This window comes from Callithrix jacchus, chromosome 17 (genome assembly GCF_049354715.1).
Source record: "Callithrix jacchus isolate 240 chromosome 17, calJac240_pri, whole genome shotgun sequence".
Taxonomy (NCBI): Eukaryota; Metazoa; Chordata; class Mammalia; order Primates; family Cebidae; genus Callithrix; species Callithrix jacchus.
In genome coordinates, this window is record NC_133518.1 from 50,670,771 (window position 1) to 50,695,336 (window position 24,566).

General features: G+C 43.3%; 1 protein-coding gene across 1 annotated transcript in view; it reads right to left on the bottom strand.

The window, feature by feature from the left end:
* The window catches only part of BFSP2 (beaded filament structural protein 2), a 63,999-nt gene that overhangs the window by 3,093 nt on the left and 36,340 nt on the right, over positions 1-24,566 (bottom strand). The window contains exons 2-5 of the mRNA XM_002759604.6: positions 23,744-23,826; positions 22,185-22,341; positions 20,669-20,830; positions 5,021-5,152 (exon numbers count right to left, since the gene is read on the bottom strand). Coding sequence (XP_002759650.2) covers positions 5,021-5,152; positions 20,669-20,830; positions 22,185-22,341; positions 23,744-23,826 — 534 coding nt within the window. The remainder of the gene's footprint in view (positions 1-5,020; positions 5,153-20,668; positions 20,831-22,184; positions 22,342-23,743; positions 23,827-24,566) is intronic.

The following is a 24,566-nucleotide window of genomic DNA, read 5'->3' on the forward strand; positions in this document are numbered from 1 at the left end:
CAGTGCCCACCCTGAGCCCACTTTTCTTCTGAGCAGTGCATCCTGGGTCTGTGTTGGTCTCCATCATACTCATGATTTTAACAGTCACCCCCAGGCCACATCCTGCGTTGGTAATTCCACCATACATCTTTCCTTCAGTAGCTGTGGACCTGCTAGTGAACTTCTTACTGGAAATATATACTCAGACCTCACAACAAGGTGTCCAAAATGGAGCCACTTGCTGCCTCCTGAACCTGCTGGCCCCTCCTATTCTAAGCTTCAACTGGTGAACCCATGTGAGCTAGAAACTGGAGAAAGATGTGTTTCTGCTTTCCTTCCTTTCCTTCCTTCCAAATGCAATCATCGTGGCCTCCTGTATATTCTGAATCCTGCTTCTTGTATCACTTGAGAAGTTTTCACGTTCTCCAGCCACCATGGCCTGGGATTGGAAGCTTGTTGTCTATCACCTATGGTACCCTCAGTGGCCTCTTAGCTCATCTCCCCACCTCTAGTTCCTCCTCTTCCTGAGTTCCCCATACAAGTAGCCATGGTGCTCTGTCCAAAGCCCAAATCTGGGCCTGTATCTCCTCTGCTTAAACTCCGCTGATGGCTCCCCAGGGTCCCTGATATGGCACACACAACTGGCCCAGTACCTTTCTGTCTTCATTGCCCACCCCACAGCAGCATCAACACTTCCTGTCTTGGAGTTTAATGGGTCTGTGTTGTTTCCTCCACCTACACCATGCTCTTCCATTCTTTCCAGCATCCTTACCTGACTTAATCCTACTTATCCCCAAGTCCAAGCTCAGAGGTCATCTGCCCCAGGAAGCCTTCCTTGAAACTCCTCTGCCTCTACCATCACCAAGCTGGGTTAGGAGACCCTCTGTATTTCTATGGCTCCCCAAGCACATGTATGCTCTTAAACTTATCACAGTGGACTTATGAGCACATCTCTTCCACCAGATGGTGAGTCTTGGAAACCAAGTCTCTGTAGTCCCAGCACACAAGTCAAGGCCTGGCACAGAAGAGGGTCTTGGTATGTGTAGCTCGCCCTGGATGATACCACTTGTATTATGGTTGCACTTATTGCCCTGCCTATGTCTCCCCATTAGACTGGAAACTTCCTTCTCATCTTCACATGTACCACGTCCTGAAAACTACAGAGCTTTTCAATAAATCCCTGTAAAAACTATCTGTGTTTAACATTTTCTAATGGTTTTAGTTATGGTTGACCTATAATTTAGCATCTGGCTTTTTAGTATGACACACAAAAAACAAATAACTTTCGAAATTGGATTGAATTGAATTTTAATGAAACAAGATTCTGTACCCTGCCCTCCAGGAGGAGATTTTTTACACCCTTACGACCACTGTGGATGAAATAGGAAATTCTTTGTCATGACACTGTCTTGAACCATGACTGCTATTAGCAGGGATCACCATATTACCTTATTTAAATCTTCTTAATTCCAAAGATATGAGAATGTTGGGTCAGATTCTCATCTATCTGAGGCATATTTATAAGAGGCAAAATAGATCACTAGAAAATAAATCTAGATCAGTATCTGGTCTAGGGTTATTATTTAACTAATGGAATCTGAAAACCTTTCTATAGCAGTGAGGATGCAGAAATGGCCACCTTGACTTTGAGCATCATTGGTTCCAGCCTCCCTGGGTTTTCTCTCTTTGTTTATACATGAAAATACTTCATTTGTGGCTAGTTGTTGACATTGGATTTGCAACATCTGTGATTTGGGAATGCCCTTCACAGAATCATGTTGGATCATCTGTCTACAGTTTTTGCTCCATCTTCTAGATGAGTTCTTTATGTGGCTTGAGGTTTTTCTTTGGTGACTTAGGGCCCACTACCAACAAGGCATTCATGGGAACCCCAGCCAAAGGGTCTATGTGTCTTCCATCCCACCGTTAAAGTTCAAATCCAGCTTCTCCACCTAAGTCCCTGACATTCTGGCAGAAAGAGGTAATGCCTGGTTCTCCCGGAGATGCTTGAGCTTGAGTGACTGTGATCAGGTGACTGTTGCAGGCAGTAGCTAGCTCACTCAGCCACACAGACAGTACCAGCAAACAAACTGAAATCACAGAAGCACACTTATTCTGCCAATTTCTCTGGAGATCTGAAGGGACTTTCTTGAATTGCAAAGCCCTCCAGAAAGTAAGAGAGTGACTTTATGTAACTTCTTACCTTGAATTCCATTCCTGATTTAAGTTCAGCAGGCCTCAAGCACCATTATTTGTGCCTACCTTCCAATGCAAATAGTGCCTTATTGGCAAAGGGGATCAAAAGTTTTGCCAGCTCGGTTGTCTGAAGCTTATATAAACTGCGGGGTCCTTGTGAGTGCACAGGTTGCATTGATGGAGAATAATGAGAATGGCTGGATGAACTTTCTGTATTTAAAAACTGTATGAGAGTTTGGTACCTATTTTGTCTCAATCTGTGCTCCTCACCTTGGCTGCAAGGCCTTGTGACCAGAATGATAATGTACCAGAACCAGCAGGGAACTGAGGCAGCCTGTTCTGGGCCATGGGCATAACCAGAATGCCACTACTCTGAAGTTTTCTGGTTGAGGGTGTAAATTCTTTTTCCATTTTTTTCCTCAGTAGTTAGGACAGTGGGTTTAAGTGAGGTGACCAGGTGGCTGGTGGTGCCAACTTGGAGTTAGTATACTAGTAGTTATTACAGCAATTTTATGATAGTTAATAAAAGATGGCATCTATTGACTGCTCACTAAGCACCAGGCACTGTGCTAAGGGCTTGACATACATTATCTGATTAATCATTTCGTTGACGTTATGAGGTAAATTCTATTATGACCCTAAGGTGGATCACACTTCCACTGGCAGCTGCAATTATCTTCACTCCACAATCGCTTCCTCAATGTGACCTTGCCATTATCCCATCAAGAAGTTAATTTCTCTCCCTGTTGAATCTAGGATAGTCTTGTGACTACTTTGACCACTAGAATGTGGTATAAGGGATGTTCAGAGACTTTCAAGCCCCAGTGTGAAGATGCCTGGTAGCTTCTGTGCTCACTCAGGTGCCATATCAGGAGTTTGAGTATGTCAGGCTGTCATGATATGAGGAGGTCCAAGCTAGCTACACGAAGCGGTCACAGGGAGAGAGAAAAAGAGATGCATAACTGAGTAACCAGACATGTTAAGTGAAGAAGCCATTTTTGGGTGTTCCTGCCCTAGCAGAGACCACATGAGACAGAGAAGAGTTATCCCTGCTGAACTCTGCCTAAATCACAGAATGAGAGAACAAATGATTCTCTGTTGTCTTAAGCCACTAAGACAGTAACTAGATATAATAGCCAAAATAGATCCTCACTTTATAAGTGGGAAAATGAAAGCTCTGCTCATTCACAGAGCTAGTGAGTGAGTAGAGCATCCACCATGAAGTCTATATCCTGACTCCCACAGCAGGGGTGATCTCTCCCACCTGCCACCTCCTCATGTTTATATCAGCTCCTCCACTGAAGCTGCATTAACTCCTTGGAGGCTGGGACCATATCTAATTAGTTTTATGTACCCAAAGCACTTGGTACAGTTCCAGGAACATAGCAAGTTCTCAAAGTAATGCTAACAGTAAGAAGAGTGTGTCATGTGCATCCTCACATTGGATCCTCCTAGAAACATTGAGAAGTGGGCTGGACTGTGGCTGTCATACCCATTTTGCAGAAGAGGAAACTGTGGTTCAGGGATTTGCTTATTTACCCAAGGGATAAATGGAGGAACTGAGACCTTCTGACTCTATTACTCTTCATTTTCCTTCCCTCAGATCCTCTGATGTTTTTCTTTTTCTTTCTTTCTTTTTTTTTTTTGAGACGGAGTTTCGCTGTCGTTACCCAGACTGGAGTGCAATGGCATGATCTCAGCTCACTGCAACCTCCGCCTCCTGGGTTCAGGCAATTCTCCTGCCTCAGCCTCCTGAGTAGCTGGGATTACAGGCACGCACCACCATTCCCAGCTAATTTTTGTATTTTTAGTAGAGACGGGGTTTCACCTTGTTGACCAGGATGGTCTCAATCTCTTGACTTTGTGATCCACCCGCCTCAGCCTCCCAAAGTGCTGGGATTATAGGCGTGAGCCACCGCGCCCGGCCCTGATCCTTTTCTTATACATGCTTGTACTGACCTACATCCTATCATGCACTTCATTGACTTCAGACCATTTCAGCTGCACAAGGATTACATGGACAACCCTTTGATCTTCACCAACAAAGCTGTAGTTAGAACAGTGCAAATGGCCTCCTGGAGGGGTTATCTAAGAAGAGCTGTGTTTAACAACCAAATAGAACTTCCATCCATCCCAGAGATCAGAGGGTGGACTGCTTCATTATTAATACATTTTATTGATTATTTTAATCAATGATAATTGGTAATGAAAGAGACATGCTTGCAAATCACAGTGAGTCTGAGAGCTTACTAGATGTTTCAGGTTGGGTTCTCCAGAAGCAGAGCCTGAGATGGGGATCCTGGAACTTGTAAATCATTAAGGAGTAATCTCAGGAAAAGGGGGAGTGAGGAAAGCAGGATAGGGCAGAGACTAAGCAGGAATGCGGTCCCTGGAATCTGGCCACAGCCTGGTCCCATGGAGAGCTCTAGAGCATGGAGCTAGCTTCACTTTGGAGGAAGAAGGCTGGGCTTTTAAAGCCCCCTCTCAGTCACTGGCTGAGGCCTGGGGGCAGGGCATAATCTTCTGGGCCAGGTGTCCTCAGTGTGGGTAAGGGTAAGTCTCAGGAGCAATGGGGCAGCTGAAAAGGGGCAGCTGCAGGTGTCAGCAGCCAACATTCACAGCAGCAGCCTGGTAAGAGAGATGTCCATGGGGCACTACAGTGCCTATTGCACCTGCTGTTATTCAGTATCTGATGATCCTTGGGAGTCAGAAGACATTTCAGGCCTCAAAACTCATATCCTGTGAGATGGGAATCCCCTGCAAACTATGATCCATAATACTGGAATTTGACAGTAGAGAGTTAAAATTAGCATAGGGATGCCAGGTCTTTCCTTGGCCCACTTACCAGGGCACGTAAGGATTCTGTCTCAGCCTGGAGGCTCTGGACTTGGCACGAAGTGTTGTGTAACTCCACCCTGAGGGCAGCTGCCAGCTTCTCCTCCTGGGTCTGGGACATGTGGGTCACCTCCGCCTGTTGCTGTGGAGAGTCAGGTCTCAGTATGAGCAGAGATGATCAGAAGCTGAGCCTGTCCTTCCTTTCCAGCCTTTCTAATCACCACTCACTGCCTCTACCCAGAGGAAACACAGCTGTCACATGGAAACATCTGTTACTTTATTTTATTTTTTTTTTCTGAGATGGAGATCTTGCTCTGTAATCCAGGCTGGAGTGCAGTGGCATGATCTCAGCTCACTGCAACCTCTGCCTCCTGGTTCAAATGATTCTCCTGCATCAGCCTCCCCAGTAGCTGGGATTACAGGTGCCCGCCACCACGCCTGGCTATTTTTTTTTTTTTTTTTGAGATAGAGTTTTGCTCTTGTTGCTCAGGCTGGAGTGCAATGGTGCAATCTTGGCTCACCACCACCTTAGCCTCCCGGTTCAAATGATTATTCTGACTCAGGCTTCCGAGTAGCTGGGATTACCAGCATGTGCTACCACACCCAGTTAATTTTGTAATTTTAGTAGAGATGGAGTTTCTCCATGTTGGTCAGGCTGGTCTCGAACTCCTGACCTCAGGTGATCCACCTGTCTCAGCCTCCCAAAGTGCTGGGATTACAGGTGTGAACCACCGTGCCTGGCTTTTTTGTATTTTTAGTAGAGATTGAGTTTCACCATGTTGGCCAGGATGGTATTGATCTCTTGACCTCATGATCTGCTTGCCTCCCAAAGTGCTGGAGTTACAGGTATAAGCCACCACACCTGGCAGGAAGCTCTGTGTTTTTAACCTTCTCCCCAGAGCAAGATGGACAGGGTCTGATCCCTCTTCATATATTCAGGGGAGCAGGTCATTGTTACTCCTCTTTTCTGGGGAAAAGATGAAAAATGAGAGATCATCCCCATTTTCTTCAATGCAGTCTGATGGAATGTCTCCTCGCCAAGAATGTAGGAGGAAAAAAACTCTGCTTTCCTAGGTTACAGCTTTCCGGAATTACCATTTTTACCATATATGAATATTTATTCATAGAATAATCCAAAGATAGTCCAATCTAATGGACTGGCTAAGAAACCCCAACTCAAGGCTGGGTGCAGTGGCTCATGCCTGTAATCCCAGCACTTTGGGAGGCTGGGGTGGATAGATCACCTAAGGTCAGAAGTTCAAGACCAGTCTGACTAACATGGTAAAAACCTGTCTCTACTAAAAATACAAAAATTAGCCAGGAGTCGTGGCACACGCCTGTAGTCCCAGCTACCCAGGAGGCTGAGACAGGAGAATTCTTGAACCCAGGAGGCAGAGGTTGTAGTGAGCTGAGATTGTGCCACTGCACTCCAGCCTGGGTGACAGAGTGAAACTCCATCTCAAAAAAAACACACAAAAAAACCCAAGTCAAGAAACTCATAGCTCAGTAGTAGCACCTCCAATTCTTACAGTGTGAAGTTTTTACAGAGTCCAAAGAATGACCATTAAAGGCTTTGGAGCAGCTTAAAGAGAACAGAAGCCTAGGGGCCAGCTCTGACTGGTTAGCCAACGGCTTGTGTCCCTAGGCCATCATTCAGCCTCTCAGAGTCTCCGTTTCTGCCCATGGAACATAGACAATAATGAATGGAGCATGACACTCGTAATCATATAATGACTCCTTCCTGTGGATTAAGCATGCTGAAACCTTTAGAACCTCAAGAGTATGAAAACACTGGCTGTATATATTTTCTATATGTAAGAAGTAATAGTAGCCATCAAATAACTTTTGTTATTTAATAAATAAAATGATAATAGTTAAATGCTACTATGAATAGTTAAATATTTAGCAACAGTTAAATAGTAATAGTTAAATACTACTTCTAATAACTAATATGCATAAGGCACTTATTCTGTGCCAAGCATCATGTTAACAGTTTTAATCCATTATCTCATTTAATTTTTACAACCCTATGAAGCAGATGCCAATATTATCCTCATAGCAAACTGAGGCACAGGAAGATTGAGTTATTTGCTCAAGATCATATGGCCAGTGAGGGACAGAAACAGGATTCAAGCCCAGAAGCAGACCCAGAGATGTGCTCTTAACTAGTATTTAATGCTGTCACCTCTACCAATCTATCAATTTAAGATCCCTAAAATTGGAGGTAACTTCCCCCAAACTCAGGTGGATCATTCTGAAATATACTCCTTACCTTCCAAGTTCTAACGATCAGTACCCCAGTTTTTCTCCCCTCTTTGGGACTGGGGTTCTGGCCAGATGGACTGTGTAGGGGGTTAGGAGGCAGGAGGCGGGGCATCCTGGAAGGCAAGTGGAGTCAGATACTGTAGCTACAAAGGGTGGCCGGGTGCATCAGTGAGCTAGAACTGGCTCCTAACAGCTCACAGGAGCTGATTTTTAAATTTTCAGGAATTTTGTAAGGTGACTGCTAAAATACAGCCCTCATTAGAAATTAAATTATATTGTTACAGTTTACTGTAACAATATAGGTAGCTAACAGGTAGCTAGTCAGACATGAACAGGGCAGGAGAGGCACGCCCCACAACCAACCAAGAATGTCAGGCGACCATCAGGCGATGGTCAAGCGGTTGTTAGCTGTCTCTCTAAAATAACTGGTCACAGCTGGCAGGGAAAACCAGTCTCCCTAAAGACAGAAAAAGCCTGAAACTGGTGATCAGCAGCTTCCCAATAAGATCTCAGGAGTTGGTCAAGTGAGCTCAAGCATGCACACTAAGAGGCAAAATGGCAGAGTTAAAGTGGTATGTGACCTCCTAGGGACGTTCAACTGGGAAGGGAAGAATGCGTTAAATGAGCATGCGTAAAATTCCAGTAAGCACACTGCGCATGCTCCAGCAGGGCACCAGGCATGCGGACAGCCCTCCCCAAGGGAGGAATCAGGGGAGAAGGACCCTAGAAGTATGCCGACATATAACACCCCAAGTCAAAAGGTCAAACCGCGCCCTTGTCTTTCAAGTTGCCTGACTGGCCCTCTTCCAAGTGTATTTCCTTCCTTTTGTTTCTGCTCTAGAGTTTTTAAATACACTTTCACTCCTGCTCTAAAACTTGCTTCCGTCTCTTCTGCTTTATGCCCCTCTGTCGAATTCTTTCTTCTGAGGAGGCAAGAATTGAGGTAGCCACAGACCCCCTACACATTTGCCACTGGTAACAAATAATGTGACCTTCTGCTCAATCAGAAATTAGTAATCAAGCATTATTGTATTCTGATTTTGTGATACTATTGATGATAGAATTATGAAAAATGGTTGGTGAATTTTCCAAGAAATAAGTCATCCTGAAGTTATAGGTGTAATTGAAATAGCAAAGTATTTTGTCTTAAAATTTGTGTTATTTCAAAAATAATACACATAAATTCAACAGAATTGTTACATTACTCTTAAGCAGTACTGTGATTTTGATTGGCACATATATACATATACATACATTCTCCCCAGAAAGCAGCTATGAAACATTTGCCATCACTCCATGGGGAAGAGCCAGGGAAGGCATGGAGGACAAGTTTCAAAGCCTTGGTGGGGAGGTCTAGTGTAAAGGTGCTGGCCAAGGCTATAGCCACAGTCCCTCGTGTGATTTTTCCCCTCTCAACCCAGCTAGTGGCTTCCGTGTTACTTACTGGTCTCCAGGCCAAAACACCATGTCTTAGTTTCATTAGCAAAGATACTGTATCTAAGTGTTTCTCAAATGTTCTTGGACCAGGGACATGTTTCACACCATCTTAATAGTCATTCATGCTATTTTTATTTAAACCAATTCACTCTTTCTTTACAAATAAATGCGTTTAAAATGGAAACCATAGGTTAGTTATCTGTAAACTGTAGGTTAGTTTAACACAGAAACTGTAGGTTGAATGTACATCATTGTGAAAAGGCTTTCATGCCGGAGATCCTGAGTGCGGCTCAGAAAGCTGCACTCCCAGGTGATGCCTGGTCCATGGAAGAAAAGTTCTAGATCACTACAGAAGCTAATAAAACACTATCCCTTGCAGTGGATAGACGATAACTAAAAAATTAATAAAGTTATAACAAACCACTATTATTAAATTCCAGCTACCATTGCTGGCCAAGCTGCCAAGTCCTGAGGCCTGCTTTCTCTTTGTGGGAAGGGGAGATTAACAAGTACAGTAGAGGCATTAAAAACCTTCCAGCACCCAACGAAGGCTTCCTTCTAGTTTAAGATTGAAAGAGAAAAAGAAAGTAATTTGATCACTACAAGTTTCAGTGTCACTGTGTTCCTTCTTAAATCATCTTACCACAAGAGATACTTCCCTCGTAATTGCCTCAAGTAACCACTACTCAAAGTAACTCACCTAAAACTGTTATGCATTTTTATCCAGGGCCTTTTTAGATTTATGCTTTCTGGTTATTGTAACTCTATTTTTGTTTCCATTTCAACCCAGTGCCTCCAGATTTCTTCTCATAGTAGGTGTGATCTAGCCCCTGAGGATAGGAAGGTAGGACTGTGTTTTGTCGCCCAGTGCAGATGTGTGATGAAATTCAAATGTGTCGATCCCTAGGCTTTTAAACTGCGCAGGAGCTGAGCTGCCCAGGTTTGTACTCCAGCTGTGTAGGAGTGCAGTTACTTCTGGGGCAGGAGAGCGCATCGGCATTTTGAAATATAATAAAGATTTTCCAATTTCAAAAATTTCAAATTCATTTAGCATGTTGTTGCACATGAAGGATGTAAGGGGAGAAAAGCAGTGTGTTCTGATTAAGTCATAATTAAGTATTTGAGGGCCTGACTCTTGAAGTTACAAATGAGGACTGGGAAAGAGGAAAAGAACCATCTCCAAGTCCAAGCCTGACCCACTTTGGTGATTCACACGGCCATTTCTAAAAACACCCTTGGCAATGACCCAGAACTGAGAGAATTGCTACCTTGCAGTATGAGGGGAAGGTGAGTGTTTAGGAGGAGGGAGAGCGTGGAGAGAGAATGATGATGCTTCCTGGTCTTTGAAAGTGTGAGAGCATCCTCAGCAGATCATGTATCCGGGTGAGCTGTCTGCCTCATGTGTCTTCTGCCTTTTGCTGAGCAGTTGCTGTGCAGGTTTGAGCAAGTCACTTGAGCTCTCTGGTTTTTGCAACTGGTCATCAACTGCTTTATATGAGCATTGTTCATGAGAATACAGCTACCTGCCTTGGCTCTTCAGCACTTTTCAGGTTTCATGAGATCATGCTAATATCATGGTCTTGTTCACAGTCATGGAGAAAGGTAAACAATGGTCCCATGGGAACACAGCGGTTCCCTATCTTGTTTCATAGAAGAATCCCACAGGAGGGCACAGACCCTTGGTTTGAAAAGCTCCCAACAGAAGTCTGGCATAACTTTTAGCCCCTCAGGACAAAGGCTTCTCCAACCTCGCATTCCACAAGATGTCACTTATGTATTCTTAATAACTAAAATAAATCATCTGGGCATGGTGGCTCATATCTGTAATCCAAGCACTTTGGGAGGACAAAGCAGGAGGATCGCTTGAGACCAGTAGTTCAAGACCAGCCTGGGCAACGTAGTGAGACCCCGTTTCTACAAAAAACTCTTTTTTAAAAAACCCAGTCAAGGTCTCCCCATTCTTGTGGTCTGTCCAGTTCAAGCTAGCATTTAAAAGTGTTGAATCTGGGGTCAGAATGTGTAATTTGAATCCCAGCTCTGCCACTTTCTCAGTGTGTGATTTTGGGCAAATTACCTAACCTCCCTGTGCTTCAGTTTCCTCCTCTATAAAATGATAAATCATAATACCTATCTCATGTTAGGAAGATTAAATGATAATGTACCTGTTGGGTGTTTAGAACCCTTGGTAGTTTCTCCATAAAAGCCTGGCTGGCTCGGCTTTCATATCATATTTTACTCTGCCTTGTAGAAGAGTAGCCTTTCTACCCATTTCTTTTTTTTTTTTTTTTTTGAGACAGAATCTTGCTCTGTTGCCCAGGCTGGAGTGCAGTGGTATGATCTTGGCTCACTGCAACTCCCACCTCCTGGGTTCAAGAATTTCTCTTACCTCAGCCTCTCGAGTAGCTGGGACCACAGGCATGTGCCAACATGGCTGGCTAATTGTTGTATTTTTAGTAGAGAAGGGTTTTCACCATGCTGGAGCAGGATGGTCTTGAACTCCTGACGTCATGATCTGCCTGCCTCGGTCTCCCAAAATGCTGGGATTACAGGTGTGAGCCACTGCACCCAGCCCCTTTCCACACATTTCTTGCCTTCTACCAGTACACCAGCCAACATCTACAGTGGACTGTGGGTACCTTGTGTACAGGAACAACTTTTTACTTACCCCTCCACCCCCTTTGGGGATCTAACATAGCTTTTTACACCTGGAATGTGCTCAGCAATATTTATTGAAGGTCTACAATGTGGGCCAGGCATGTGCTAGGGACTGGGAAGAAGAGGAGGATCTACCAGGAATAGAATGGGATCAAATCTCCTTTTCATTAAGAGGATCAGCTATCGTTATTATAACAGTTGTAAGTCATTTTACAGTTATGTGGTGTCATATGTTAGTTAGCTAAGGATAACTTTTGACAGGCAGCACACACTCCTGACCTTCCTCAGCCAGATGTAGGATTTATTTGGGAGAAGACTGGATGCCATCTTCTTCCAGTCTTCTCCCAAGGCTACGACAGGTTTCTCTGGGAGTTTACACAAGAACTGCCTGACTGTTGACGCTGCTGCATTTTGAGTGTAGGACCAATTCCCAGCCTCTATTGGAGCTGCCAAACGAAACACAGAGGAGCCAATGGCTTTGTAACTTTGCTGCCCATTCTCTTGATAAAAGCAGCTGAAGAGGCTCAGCAATGACTCAGCAATGAGTCTAAATCTAAAGAGAAAAATTAATTTTTCTATTATTTTATTTTGAGTCACTCTGATCTCACTCTGTTGCCTAGCCTGGAGTACAGTGATAAGATCATAGCTCACTGCAGCCTCGACATCCTGAGTTCAAGCAATTCTCCTGCCTTAGCCTCCTGAGTAGCTAGAACTAAAGTTGTCTGCTTCCACACCTAATTTTTTAAAAAAAAATTTGTAGAGGTGGGGTCTTGTTATGTTGCCCAGGCTGGTTGCAAACTCCTGGCCTCAAGGGATCCTCTTGCCTCAGCCTTCCAAAGCACTGGGACTACAGGCATGAGCCACTGTGCCTGGCCAGTCCTTACACTTTTATGGGAAAGAGCTATTCTAAAATATCTAACATAGGCTTTGAGATCAGCATAGTCAGGTAGCCTGGGACGAGCATTCTTTGAAGTCAGGGACTTCAGGAACCATAGCATCAAGTCAGGGCCTTGTACCTGGTTTGTCCTTGACAAACGGATTTTGAATGAATGAGTGAGTGGAGATTCCTTGGTAGAAGATGTAAGAAAGAGGTTGCAATGTTGGGCAATCCCCTGTGTAGGTACCCAGATATTGACAGTTAACCAGTTGTGAGTTTAAACACACAGTATAAGGAGATAAGGGCCTGAGAGAGACCCCTACAACGTCTGTGGGTTTTTTTTGTTGTTGTTTTGAGACAGAGTCTCACTCTGTCACCCAGGCTGGAGTACAGTGGAGTGGTCTTGGCTCACTGCAATCCTCCACCTCCCGGGTTCAAGTGATTCTCATGTCTCAGCCTCCCCAGTAGCTGGGATTACAGGCATGTGCCATCATACCAGGCTAATTTTTTTGTATTTTTAGTAGAGATGCAGTTTTACCATGCTGGCCAGGCTGGTCTCGATCTTCTGACTTCAAGTGATCTGCCTGCCTTGGCTTCCCAAAGTGCTGGGATTACAGGAGTGAGCCACCACACCCAGTCTGTGTGTTGTCTTAACTAGAGAAAAGAATAGGCAAAGAGTAGGCAGTACCTATCTCAATGAGACAGTTTATTTTTGTTTTTCCTTTTAAAATCTACTCTGATTTTCTCCATTCTCTTGTAGCCACACCGACTGGTATATGCTACTGTAGCATACAACTGCAATCAAAATGGGCAAAAGATATGATCTGCTAGTACACACAAAAGCAATTTGTGAGAAATCCATTTTTAACCCATAGTGTTAGCAAAGATCACAAAGTACTGGTGAAGGTACGGGGAAATGGACACTCTCAAATATTTCTGATGGAAGTGTTAATTGTTATAATTTTTGTAAAAGGTAATTTGGGAATATTTATCAAAACTACCAATGTACACACTTTTGGGGCCAGCAATTCCATGTTTATAAGTTAATTTAACAGATACATTTCTATAATTGGAAATTATAGAAATAATTTTATAATTTCTATAAGAGGTATACCATGTTAGTGACTAATCTCTTGTAATAGCAAAAAGTTGGAAGCCACCCTCAATGCTCAGCAGCAGGGAACAGGCTAAACAAATTTGGGCATCTGTTAGCTAGAACAGAGGTTGACAACTTTTTCTGTGACTAGCTAGGCAGTAAACACTTCAGGCTTAGCAGGTCATATGGTCTCTGTTGCAACTATTGAACTTTCCTAGTATAGTGCAAATGCAGCCATAGACAATATGTAAATGAATGTGATGGTCATGTTCCAATAAAACTATTTGCAAAAACAGGTAGTGGGCCAGATTTGGCTTGTGGGTCAGAGTTTGCTGCCCCCTGTGGTATAATATCATAAATCCATAAAGCAGTATGTTCTTTCTGAATAGTACATGTGTAAAAAATATATATATTTTTTATTATATATTATATAAATTTTATATATTATATAAAAAATTATATATATATATTTTTTTCTGCATCTCTCCTAAAAATACAAAAATATATAAAAAGATATATATATATATATATATATTTTTTCCTTGTATATGTGTAAAATGTTTCTGAAAGGACATACAAGAAAGGGATAACATTGACCCCCATAGAAAAAAATGATGGCTAGGACATGGGTTGGATAGCACTTTTCACTGTATATCATTTTGCATGTTTTGAATTTTGAACTAAGTGAATGCATTATCTATTATACAGTTGAAGTAAAATAAAAGTAAATTGAAAAAGACATAAAAGCAAACTGAGGCCCTTTTGTGAAATTTTCTATGAGATACAGAGATATGAAGATGCTCGGGAATCCCCGTTCAGGGTTTGCCACAAGCACACTGGGCTATAGCCATGGCTTATTTCACTGAAGAGCCCTCAGGGAGTTCAGCCAGCTCATTAGCACACAGGAGCCTCTAGATTGCAGATGCTGTCAGGGGTCTTGCTTTTGTTTTTCTCCTGGAAAGGAGCTTTCCCAGGTAATTAACATGGCAATATTGCAACAGGTCATCTTGTAGTCTAGAGTCAGAGTGGCAGTGCCCATTTTAATCTAGCTTTATATATCTTAGAAAAGACTGACTTTTGTTGGTAAAAGCCAGCAAAGAAAAGGTATAGACAGTAGCCTGTACAGGGAAAATTATTGTTTGTAAGTATGGATGACATGGAGTCATGCTATTCAAGGTTTCTACTCTCCTTGTGGGTAAATCTAGACCTGTGCTGTCCAATAGAGTAGTCACTAGTCATCTGTAGCTACTTAAATAAAAATTAAATATAATTAAAAGTTAGTTTCTCAGCCTTATTTATTATTTTTGAGAAGGAGTCTCGTTCTGTTGTCCAGGCTGGAGTACAGTGGTGCAATCATAGCTCACTGTAACCTTGGCCTCATAGGCTCAGGTGATCCTCCCATGTCAGCTTCCCAAGTCACTCCCATGGGACTACAGGCACATGTCACCACACCTGGCTAATTATTGTATTTTTGTGGAGACAGGGTTTTGCCATGTCATTTAGGCTGGTCTCGAACTCCTGGGCTGAAGTGATCTGCCCACCTTGACCACCCAAAATGCTGGGACTATAGGCACCTTTATAACCCCTTGTGGCCAGTAGCTACTATATTGGATTGCTGCGTGGATTATAGAATATGCCCATCATTGCGGTACTTCTGTTAGATGGCTCTGCTTTAAATAATCTTGAAGGTTTCTTTTGGCTCTAAGACTACCAACATCCAGAAACCTCAAAATTCATTTCCATCTATTCACTTCTCTTCATTCTTAATAGTTTGCACAGTCTGTCATCCTGACTGTTGAAGGCAAGATGGTTACAGCTCAGATAAAGTTCCTGACCGCAGATGCCTCAAACTGACCCGAGGCAAGTGCAGACTTACTGTCGGAGCAGATAGCATGGGAGCAATCCATTTGTTATGGAGTTCCTGACCCTGGGGACCATTAACACAGACTGAGTTCTCTCACATCCGGGCAACCATCAGCTTGTGCTGGTGATTGATTAAGCCTTTGGGTACTGTATACATCATCCAGTTGCAGCAGGCAAGGGATGGAGAAAAGAGGCCTTTGGGTACTGTATACATCATCCAGTTGCAGCGGGCAAGGATGGAGAAAAGAGGCCTCTAGGAATGAGAGTGTGGAGTCAGCTTTAGGCAAATGGAAATTAAATAGAAGTAGCATCTCAGGAAGAAGGCTAAGAAGGTGAAACAGAGCTTGCATTGCAGGAGGCAGACTTCAAATGAGGCTTAGGATGAAGGAACAAAGACTTGTCAGTGCCCTGGCTGAGAAACTGGACAAGAAAGACGGGACCTGTGCTTCCCTGGAGGAGATGGGCTGAAGGCAGAGCTGTTTGCCTGGCGGAGGAGGTGAGATGGCGGGGGTTTGGGGAGGGGTGCAGTTTTAGTTCTCTGCTCAACACTGGGGGCCCAGTGTGGTAGGCAGAATTCTAAGATGGCCTCCATGATCTCTGCTCTCTGGTATTACACCCAATGATTAGATTATGTTAGATGAGAAGGATGAAGAGATTTTGAACATGTAATTATGATTGACACTGGTGGTGCCATGTCAACAAACCTATTGCACCACCAGTCCTATAAAAGTCTAGCACACACAATTATGTGCAGTGCATAACACTTGCTAATAATAGAAAATGTTACTGGTTTATGTATTTACTATATCTATGCTTTTTATCATTAGTGTACTCCTTCTACTTATTTATTTATTTTTTTGAGATGGAGTTTTGCTCTTGCTGCCCAGGCTGGAGTGTAATGGCATGGTCTCAGCCCACTGCAACCTCCACCTCCTGGGTTCAGGTGATTCTCCTGTCTTAGCTTCCTGAGTAGCTGTGATTACAGGCATGTACCACCATGCCCAGCTAATTTTGTATTTTTAGTAGAGACGGGGTTTCTCCATGTTGGTCAGGCTGGTCTTGAACTCTTGACCTCAGGTGATCCGCTTGCCTTGGCCTCCCAAAATGCTGGGATTACGGGTGTGAGCCACCATGCCCGGCCTTCCTTCTACTTATTAAAAAAGAAAATAAAGTTAAACTATAAAAGAGCCTCAGGCAGGTCCTTCAGGAGGAATTCCAGAAGAGGGCATTGTCACAGGAGCTGAAAGCTCCCTGCATGTTACTGCCCCTGAAGACCTTTCAGTGGGAGAAGATGTGGAGGTGGACGACAGTGATATTGATGATCCTGACCCTGTGTAGGCCTGGGCTCATGTGTATATATGTGTCTTAGTTTTTAACAAAAAAGTTTAAAAAGTTCAAAAAAACCCTCTAGAGAAATAGAAAAAAAAACTTATAGAATAAGGGTAAAAGAAAGCATATTTTCAGACAGCTGTATAACGTGTTTGCATTTTAAGTCAAGTGTTACAATAGACTCAAAAAGCTGGAGTTGGGGGCTCCACGCCCCTTCTCACTTACCTTGCCTTAAGCATCTCTTCCATTTGGCTGCTTCTGAATTGTATCCTTTATAATAAGCTGGCAAAAATAGTTTCCCTGAGTTCTGGGTGCTGCTCTAGCAAACTATCTACTTATCCCTCTGCAGAGGAGGTTGTGGGAACCCCTAATTTATAGCCAGTTTATCAGAAGTATGGGAGGGCCAGACTTGTCATCTGAAGTAAGGGCAGTCTTATGGGACGGAGCTCTTAACCTGTGGGATCTGATGCTAACTCCAGGTAGGTAGTGTCAGGATTGAATTGAATTATAGGACACCCAGTTGGTGTTTGAGAGCTGCTTGGAGTGGAAGAAACCTATGTATTTGGTGTCAGAAACATTTTGTGAGAGTATAGAGGACAAAAAGGATTTTTTTAAAAGAGATGGGGTCTCACGATATTGCCCAGGCTGAAATACAGTGGCTATTCATAGTCATAGTCACAGTGCACTGCTGCTTTAAACTCTTGGCTGCAAGCAATCCTCCTGCCTTGGCCTCCTGAATAGTTAGGACTACAGGCACATGCCGCAGTGTCCAACTTAAAAAAAAAAAGTTGTTTTATTTTACATGACTAACCAGGAGGTCTGGAGCATGGTGGGCATGTTGTCTGAGGTTCCTGGAGCATCCCCAAATACCCTGCATTGGGTAACCACAACAAATAGATGAGGAACAGCCAGACTTTTAGACCCTTCAGACATTCTCTGAACCAGTCTGACCCATAATCACTGAATCATGCAACTTCAGAAGCTCCAAAAATTGGACCACGAGGTTCCTGACATTCATAACATCACGGCTGGAAAGAATACGATGACTGCAGTGACCTTAGCCAGAACCTCTTAATACGTTTTCTTATGTCTCTATTTTATTAAGCTTTGAATGACTGAAAAAATAAACAGAATTGGCAGGTAAGTTCTAACAGATGCTGATGGCACCGCCTTTGTCCCTTAGGCATTCATAGCTTAGTGCTCTCCTGCTCCCCCTGCCAGATTCTGCATCTTTTTGCCTGAGAGTTTCTCTGAAGCCTTTGGAAGGTCACTCTGATAGCAGATGGTGGAGACTGTTGGGAGATGGTATTAACATCTCACCTCCCTCGCCTTTCCCCTCTCTGTGCTCTGTACCATTTCTCACAGTTCTTCTTGGTTTACACGTCAGTCTCCCACAGTGGTACTTGTTGGTTCCCTTCTCTGCTTCTCCTCTTCTGATATTTTGTTGGTTTTTTAACTCCCCAACTTCCAAGTAAACTACCTTAATTCAATATTTGTTTATTGTGCTTCTGAAGGAACCTAAATGATGATATAAATTAATCATGTTAATTAATTTTCAGCCTCTCTGGTCTGAAAGGTAATTAGATGCATGCTTGCATTTCCTTTACAAAAGCTTTTGAAAACTGTGTGTGCTAAGCCATTTCACATTTATGCTTTGCCACCAAGAAAGCAACAAGAGATGCTCAGGATGGTCAAATGTCAGCCCCTGAGGGCACAACTGCAACTGACAAAACTATTTATTGGAGGAATTCTGGCCGTCAGTTCAGATCTCTTCTGATGATCAGAGGAATTCACTCATTCTGCAAATATTTTCTGAGCTCTGCCTCTCTGCAAGAGGCCCAGATAGCATTGGCCAAGCTAAAACAAATACTGTCTGTTTTCTCTGAGATGTAGCTTTCAGATTACTCTATTAAAAAACACTAATGAATCTGTTCAGAATTAATGTTTGAGTTACTGTTGGACTAGTGATGACTCTCCAAGGGATGAGGAGTAGATAATAATGACCTTTTTTTTTTTTCAATTTCAAACTATGAAGGATTTATTTCTGAAAATTATAATGGCCTGTCCTTTCCCAAAGAAATAGTCACCACAGTGTGGTGCACACCCCAGGAGGGCTGGAACAGAAGCAAAGTTTGCAAACTGCCGGGCCTCTGAGGTTTAGCTTTGGGAGCAGAGCCAGGGGAGAAACGATGCAGCCTAATGCAGAGAAGAGGTCCCTGGACCAAGAACAGGAGAGATGAACTATGAAGCTCTCAACCAGTAGTGTGACCTTGGGAAGTCACCTGCTCTCCCTGGGTCTCAGTTTCCTCACCTCTAAAATTAGGGAATGGGATCAGATGGTCTCTAGGACCATTAATTGTCTGTGGTCAGTCATGAGTCTGTTAAAAAAGGTAATGGACCAAAGTCAAATCTATGGCTTCACTCTATCTCTGTGTTGCGCCACTTCTCATCAGGTTGGATGGGGTGAGGGGAAGTCATTTTTTTGAATTACTAGGCACTATTTGCCATAATAAGTGTTTATAGTGACCTGGCTCACTCAAGGATTGGTGTAGAAAGAAAAGAAGCTATTGGAAGGGGGTAGGGGTTGGAGAAATGGGTGATTGAAAGGGTGTTTTCTAGGCTGGAGAACATTTGGGGGATCCAGAATTGATGAAGACCCAGCTGGGAAGGTTCCTGTTGCTACTTGGGGGACTGAGGGAGTATGGTGGGAAAAAGGACAGAAAAGGCCCTCCTATCTTTCTTTTCATAGCTGTTTATAATTCTCACGGTTCTCAAATCTGGCTGCATATTAGAGTCGTCCAGAGAGCTTTAAAAATCACAAAGTCCCTCTCCTGTTTCTGATTTAATTGGTCCAGGATGGTGATTTTTGAAAATGCTCTGAAATAATTCTGCTGCGTAGCCAGGCTCAGGAACCACTGAATGGTAACCAAGAGCTCAGAAACAGCCTTTTTGCCTTTGCTCGGATATCTACCTAATTTTCTCTACTTTTTCACATTTTTCTTTCTCTTCAATTTTCATCCTCTGTATCAAAATTACAAAGTCAGAAACCGGTGGAAGATGGAGAAGGGAAGAACAAATGCCATGCATCTTATTTTCTGGTTAATTCCCATATTATTTATGAGGTTTAATACAAGTTGTTTTCTCCATGAATATAATTTATACTATTTAACAAAAACTTGAGAAATACTCAAAAACAAAAAAAGAAAACATACCAAAGCATCAGACTAGTCCATCACTTAAAGGCAATGACTGCTAATCCCATTTTGGTCTTTTCTTTTAAAAATGTTTTTCTCAATGCCTCATTTCTTTGTTTGAATACTTTACCCTACTGTATACACCAGGAACTGGCAAACTGCAGCCCACAGGCCAAATCCAGCTCGCCTTTTATTTTTATAAATAAAGTTTTATTGGAACACAGCTATGCTCATTTGCTACCTATTGGCTACAGCTGTTTTCACACCACAGTGGCAGAGTTGAGGAATTGCAACAGAGACCGTCTGGTCCATGAAGACTGAAATATTTACTGTCTGGTCCTTTACAGAAAACATTTTTTGGGCTCTGGCATATACCATTCTGTACTCTCATTTTCTTCTCATTTTACCTTATATCATGAGCATGTTCCTATTTTGTAAACGCTTCATAAACATTAATTCTAATAACTGCCTCATATCTTACTGCACATAGTTAGGTTGTGGCTTAGACTTTCTTCTATTAGTAAACGTGTATGTTTTTTCACTCGTATAATGCTTCAGTGAGTTTATTTGGACATAGATGATTTGTTTTTTCAATTATTCTTTTAGGATTGTATTTAGTTTATTCAGCTGGTAGCTAGAGGCATTTTAACACTCTAGTACATATTACTAACTTTTCAAAGGCAGTGCACTAGTTTGTGCTTCTCAATACAGTAGAGAACCTACTTCTCCACATACTTGCCAGCATTATGACCATGTTAAACATTTTCTAGTTTTAGATAAGTAACAAAAAAGCTATTATTTTAATTTTCATTTCTTCTATGTCTAATGTGGTTTAACTTGTTACTAAACCATTGTATTTCTTCATCTGCATGTTGACTGGTTTTCAGCTCAGCTTGGCCTCCTGCATAGGGCAGAGTGGAGGATGCTGGTCCTGCCTCTCACCTTAGCTTGGAGCAGGGCTCCTGCCTCCACCCGGTTCTTTTCAACATCTCTCTCCCACTGAATTCTGATCGTCTCAAGGATGTCGTCCAGACCAGTGCCAATGGGAACATCCACTTGTTCCAGCTCACACCCTGCCAATTGTTTGTGCAGCACCTTCACATCCTGAAAAGGACAATACACATCTTAGGTGAGTTACAGGGGGAAATAAATGGCATAGAATTCTAGCCAGCAGAAGACCAGCTCGGTGTGCAATTCTTTTCTTATTCTGCAACTGCCAGACACAGGCTTCACAGATACTGGGAAACTTCCTGATCTTCTTCCTAGCATAAGTAAAATTTCTCAATTTCTCTTTTCCCAAGGATGCTTGCCTGCTTGCCTTCCTTCCTTTTTCTCTCTCTCTCTCTTTTTTTTAATTTTTGAGACAGGGTCTCACTTTGTCGCCCAGGCTGGTGTGCAGTGGCATGATCTCGGCTCACTGAAACCTCTACCTCTTGGGCTCAAGCAGTCTTCCCACCTCAGCCTCCTGAGCAGCTGAGACTCCAGGCACATGCCACCACACCCAGCTAGTTTTTATATTTTTAGTGGAGATGGGGTTTCACCATGTTGCCCAGGCTGGTCTTGAACTCCTTGGCCTCTCATAGTGCTGGGATTACAGGCATGAGCCACCATGCCTGGCGCCAAGGATGCATTTATTAGGTTGGTCTCCACAAGCCCCAGCCCAAAGCAGAAATCAAAATAAATATATTAAAAAAATGAAAACAAAGTAAGCAACAACAGCAAAGTGAATTTAATCACAAAGTCAGACAAGGCTGAAAGTTAAGGATAACTTTGGCATCTCTAAAGGGTTACTGTTGGAGAGCAGTCTTAAATCACTGAGGTAAGAACAAGAAGAAATGGGTTTACAGTTGCTAGTTAGCTTAAGTTGGACCCAAGAAAGAACTTCGCAATGTGAGCATTGTTTTGACTCAACTTGAAGCAGCCTAAATCTCAAATCAGACAGTATATGTGTGAGGTGGTTTAGAATCACTGAAGTCTTACAGGGAACTAGACCCTATAACTGTTGGAGGTCCCCTCCAGTTCTGTCACTCAATGATCTGACCTAATTTTGTTAATGAGTAGACGTAAACCACAGCTTGGATATACCCTCGGCGTTATTTTGTTTGTATAATACAGTGTTGAAAAAAAAAAAAAAAACAAAACCTGACATAGAATGCATCGAGGAGGGGTTGCTCCCTCTAATTTAACCCAAGTTTTCCCATTTGCTAGTGCCAAGGCCAGCTGCCTTCCCCTGTTTCTGTACCACACTGGTTCCCAAAGTTATTTGAGTTTGAGACTGCTGGGGCATCCGGACCCACTACAATGATCTGAGAGTATTTTACAGGTATGTTCCCTGCAATCCTGGGCACGCACTGTGGAGAGTCAGAGAGGAGCTACCATAGCCTTGTCCAGAAGCACAGGCAGATAGGTGTGCACCTCTGGTCTTGTGGCCAACCCAGCAACCCCAGCCCCCACCTACCTCTTCATAGTTTCTTGACAGAGAGCCAAGTTCTTCTTTCAGACTTTCTATTTGACTCTCCAGATCCATTTTTGTCAAATTAGCTTCATCAATGACTTTATACAGGGAGTTAATTTCCTCTTCGGCCGCCTTTCGAAATGGCAGCTCATTTTCATATCTGCAGATAAACGAACTTAATCAGTATAACTGGGTAGTCCAAAAGAAAAAGAATCAGATTATAAATGTTACCAATAGGCCAATTATGTGATAGTTAGACAATGAATGGCAAAAGTCACTGTTTCAATAGCTTTGGGGGCACTGTTAGTGCAATTGTCACACACTGATTGATTAGAATGAAGGCAATTGTAGCCAACTTCTGATAACCTGGCTTCATGGGCTACCAGCCTCATGGGAGTGTTGAAACACAGAGCTCCAGGGAAAACTTAGGAGTTCAGATCCAGGTTAGGGGATGTGGCATCTTCATCGCTATCCTGAATTGTCTTCCTTTTCAACCAAGGATCCTTTAACAAACTTTACTGACAACCTGCTAAGCATCAGGCTGGGGATCCCAAAATAAGAAATGTGGTTTCTGTCTCCACAGTGCCCATGTTAAAAGTGAAAGGTACGCATCTCCAGGACACTGGCTGCAAACCCAGATGCCTTCAGGGACAGAGTAGGAGGTGTAGCTGAGCATGGTTCTCAAGCCCGAGTGCACATTAAGTCACCTGATGAGCTTTAAAACTACTGAAGCCTGGACTCCGCCACGGGGACTCTGATTTAATTAGTCTATATGGCTTGTGCGCATAGACATTTTTTTTTTTTTTTTTGATGAAGTCTCGCTCTATTGCCAGGCTGGAGTACAGTGGCGCAATCTCAGCTCACTGCAACTCCGCCTCCTGGGTTCAAACAATTCTCTGCCTCAGCCTCCTGAGCAGCTGAGATTACAGGCACCCGCCACCATGCTTGGCTAATTTTTGTATTTTTAGTAGAGATGGGGTTTCACCATCTTGCCCAGGCTGGTCTTAAAGTCCTGACCTTGTGATCCACCTGCCTCAGCCTCCTAAAGTGCTGGAATTACAGGCGTGAGCCATCATGCCTGGCCTGCACTGACATTTTTAAGTACCCAGGTAATTCTGATATGCAGCCAGGATTGAGAATCATTCCTCTGAACTAGTAGTTCTCAAAGTATTTGAATCCCAGGACCAGCATGATCCAACATCCCTGGGAACTTGTTGGGAATATAAATTTGGGGCCCTACTCCAGACCTATAGAATCAGAAATCCAACAGGGTGGTGCACAGCAGTCTGTGTTTTCTATATGGCCGCTGGGTGATTCTGATGCATTCCAGAGTTTGAAAACCCCTGCTCTAAACCAACTGACACTGGGCAAAATCTTTGAGCCCTTAAAGCCTAGTTTGTGTCTACAAGGAGGGACATGAGCTGGATAATCATGGCTCTGTTATCCTGCCCAGCCTCCCCTGGGGTAGGAAGTGAATGATGCAGGCTCCAGAACAGCATTATCCACACTGCCCAGGAGTGTAGGGGTGTGAAGGGGCTGTCCCCTCTGCTGTAAAGCATTACCTCTCTTTAAAGTCATCTGCTCCCGCCTGGATAGTTTCTGTCTGCAGCATGAGCCGGGCATTTTCCAAGACTGCCTCGCCCACCTAGAGCCATCACACACACCAAAGGAGACAAGGTCACTGGGAGCGTCAAGGTTACTTACCACTATGACTTGTGTTAGGCACAGACGCTCTGGGGGAACTCGGAGAACCTTTTTATAGCAAATATTTATGGAATTAAGCTGTCCCTCTCTTCGGGACAATGGTCAGGAGGGGATATAAATAATAAGTCACAAAATCTGGATATCTTCTAAGAGTTTTTAGAGTGGGATTTTTGGAACAAAAAGACTATTCAAAGGCAGATTTGTTCACAGCCTCTGTCATAGTGATGAGCTTTCATCTCTCCAGGGCAGAGTCTGGCTCCCTAGGTGAAGTTTCACTGGCTTTGACTAGCAGCTCTTAAAATTTCTGGCCATGGATGCCTTTGGGAAACTGGCAAAAGCTCTAGATGAGTGCTGTCCAGCAGAGCTTCCTGTGATGATGGAAATGCTCTGTGTCTGCACTGTCCAGCATGGGGGCCACATGTGGCTACTGAATACCCAAGGTGGTAAGGGTGACTGAGAGACTGAAAACTTCATTTTATTTATATTAACTTAAATTTAAATAGCCATAACGTGTGGCTAGTGGCCACTGTATTGGGCAGTGTGGCTCTAGAGTTTCATCTCCCCCAAAACATACACGTGAACATAGATATTGTGCATACAGTTTAGGAGTTTCACGGAGCATTGAAGAGTGGTTTTTCAAACTTGATTCCCCAAGCCTCTTAAGATCTGCCACAGGTAGGG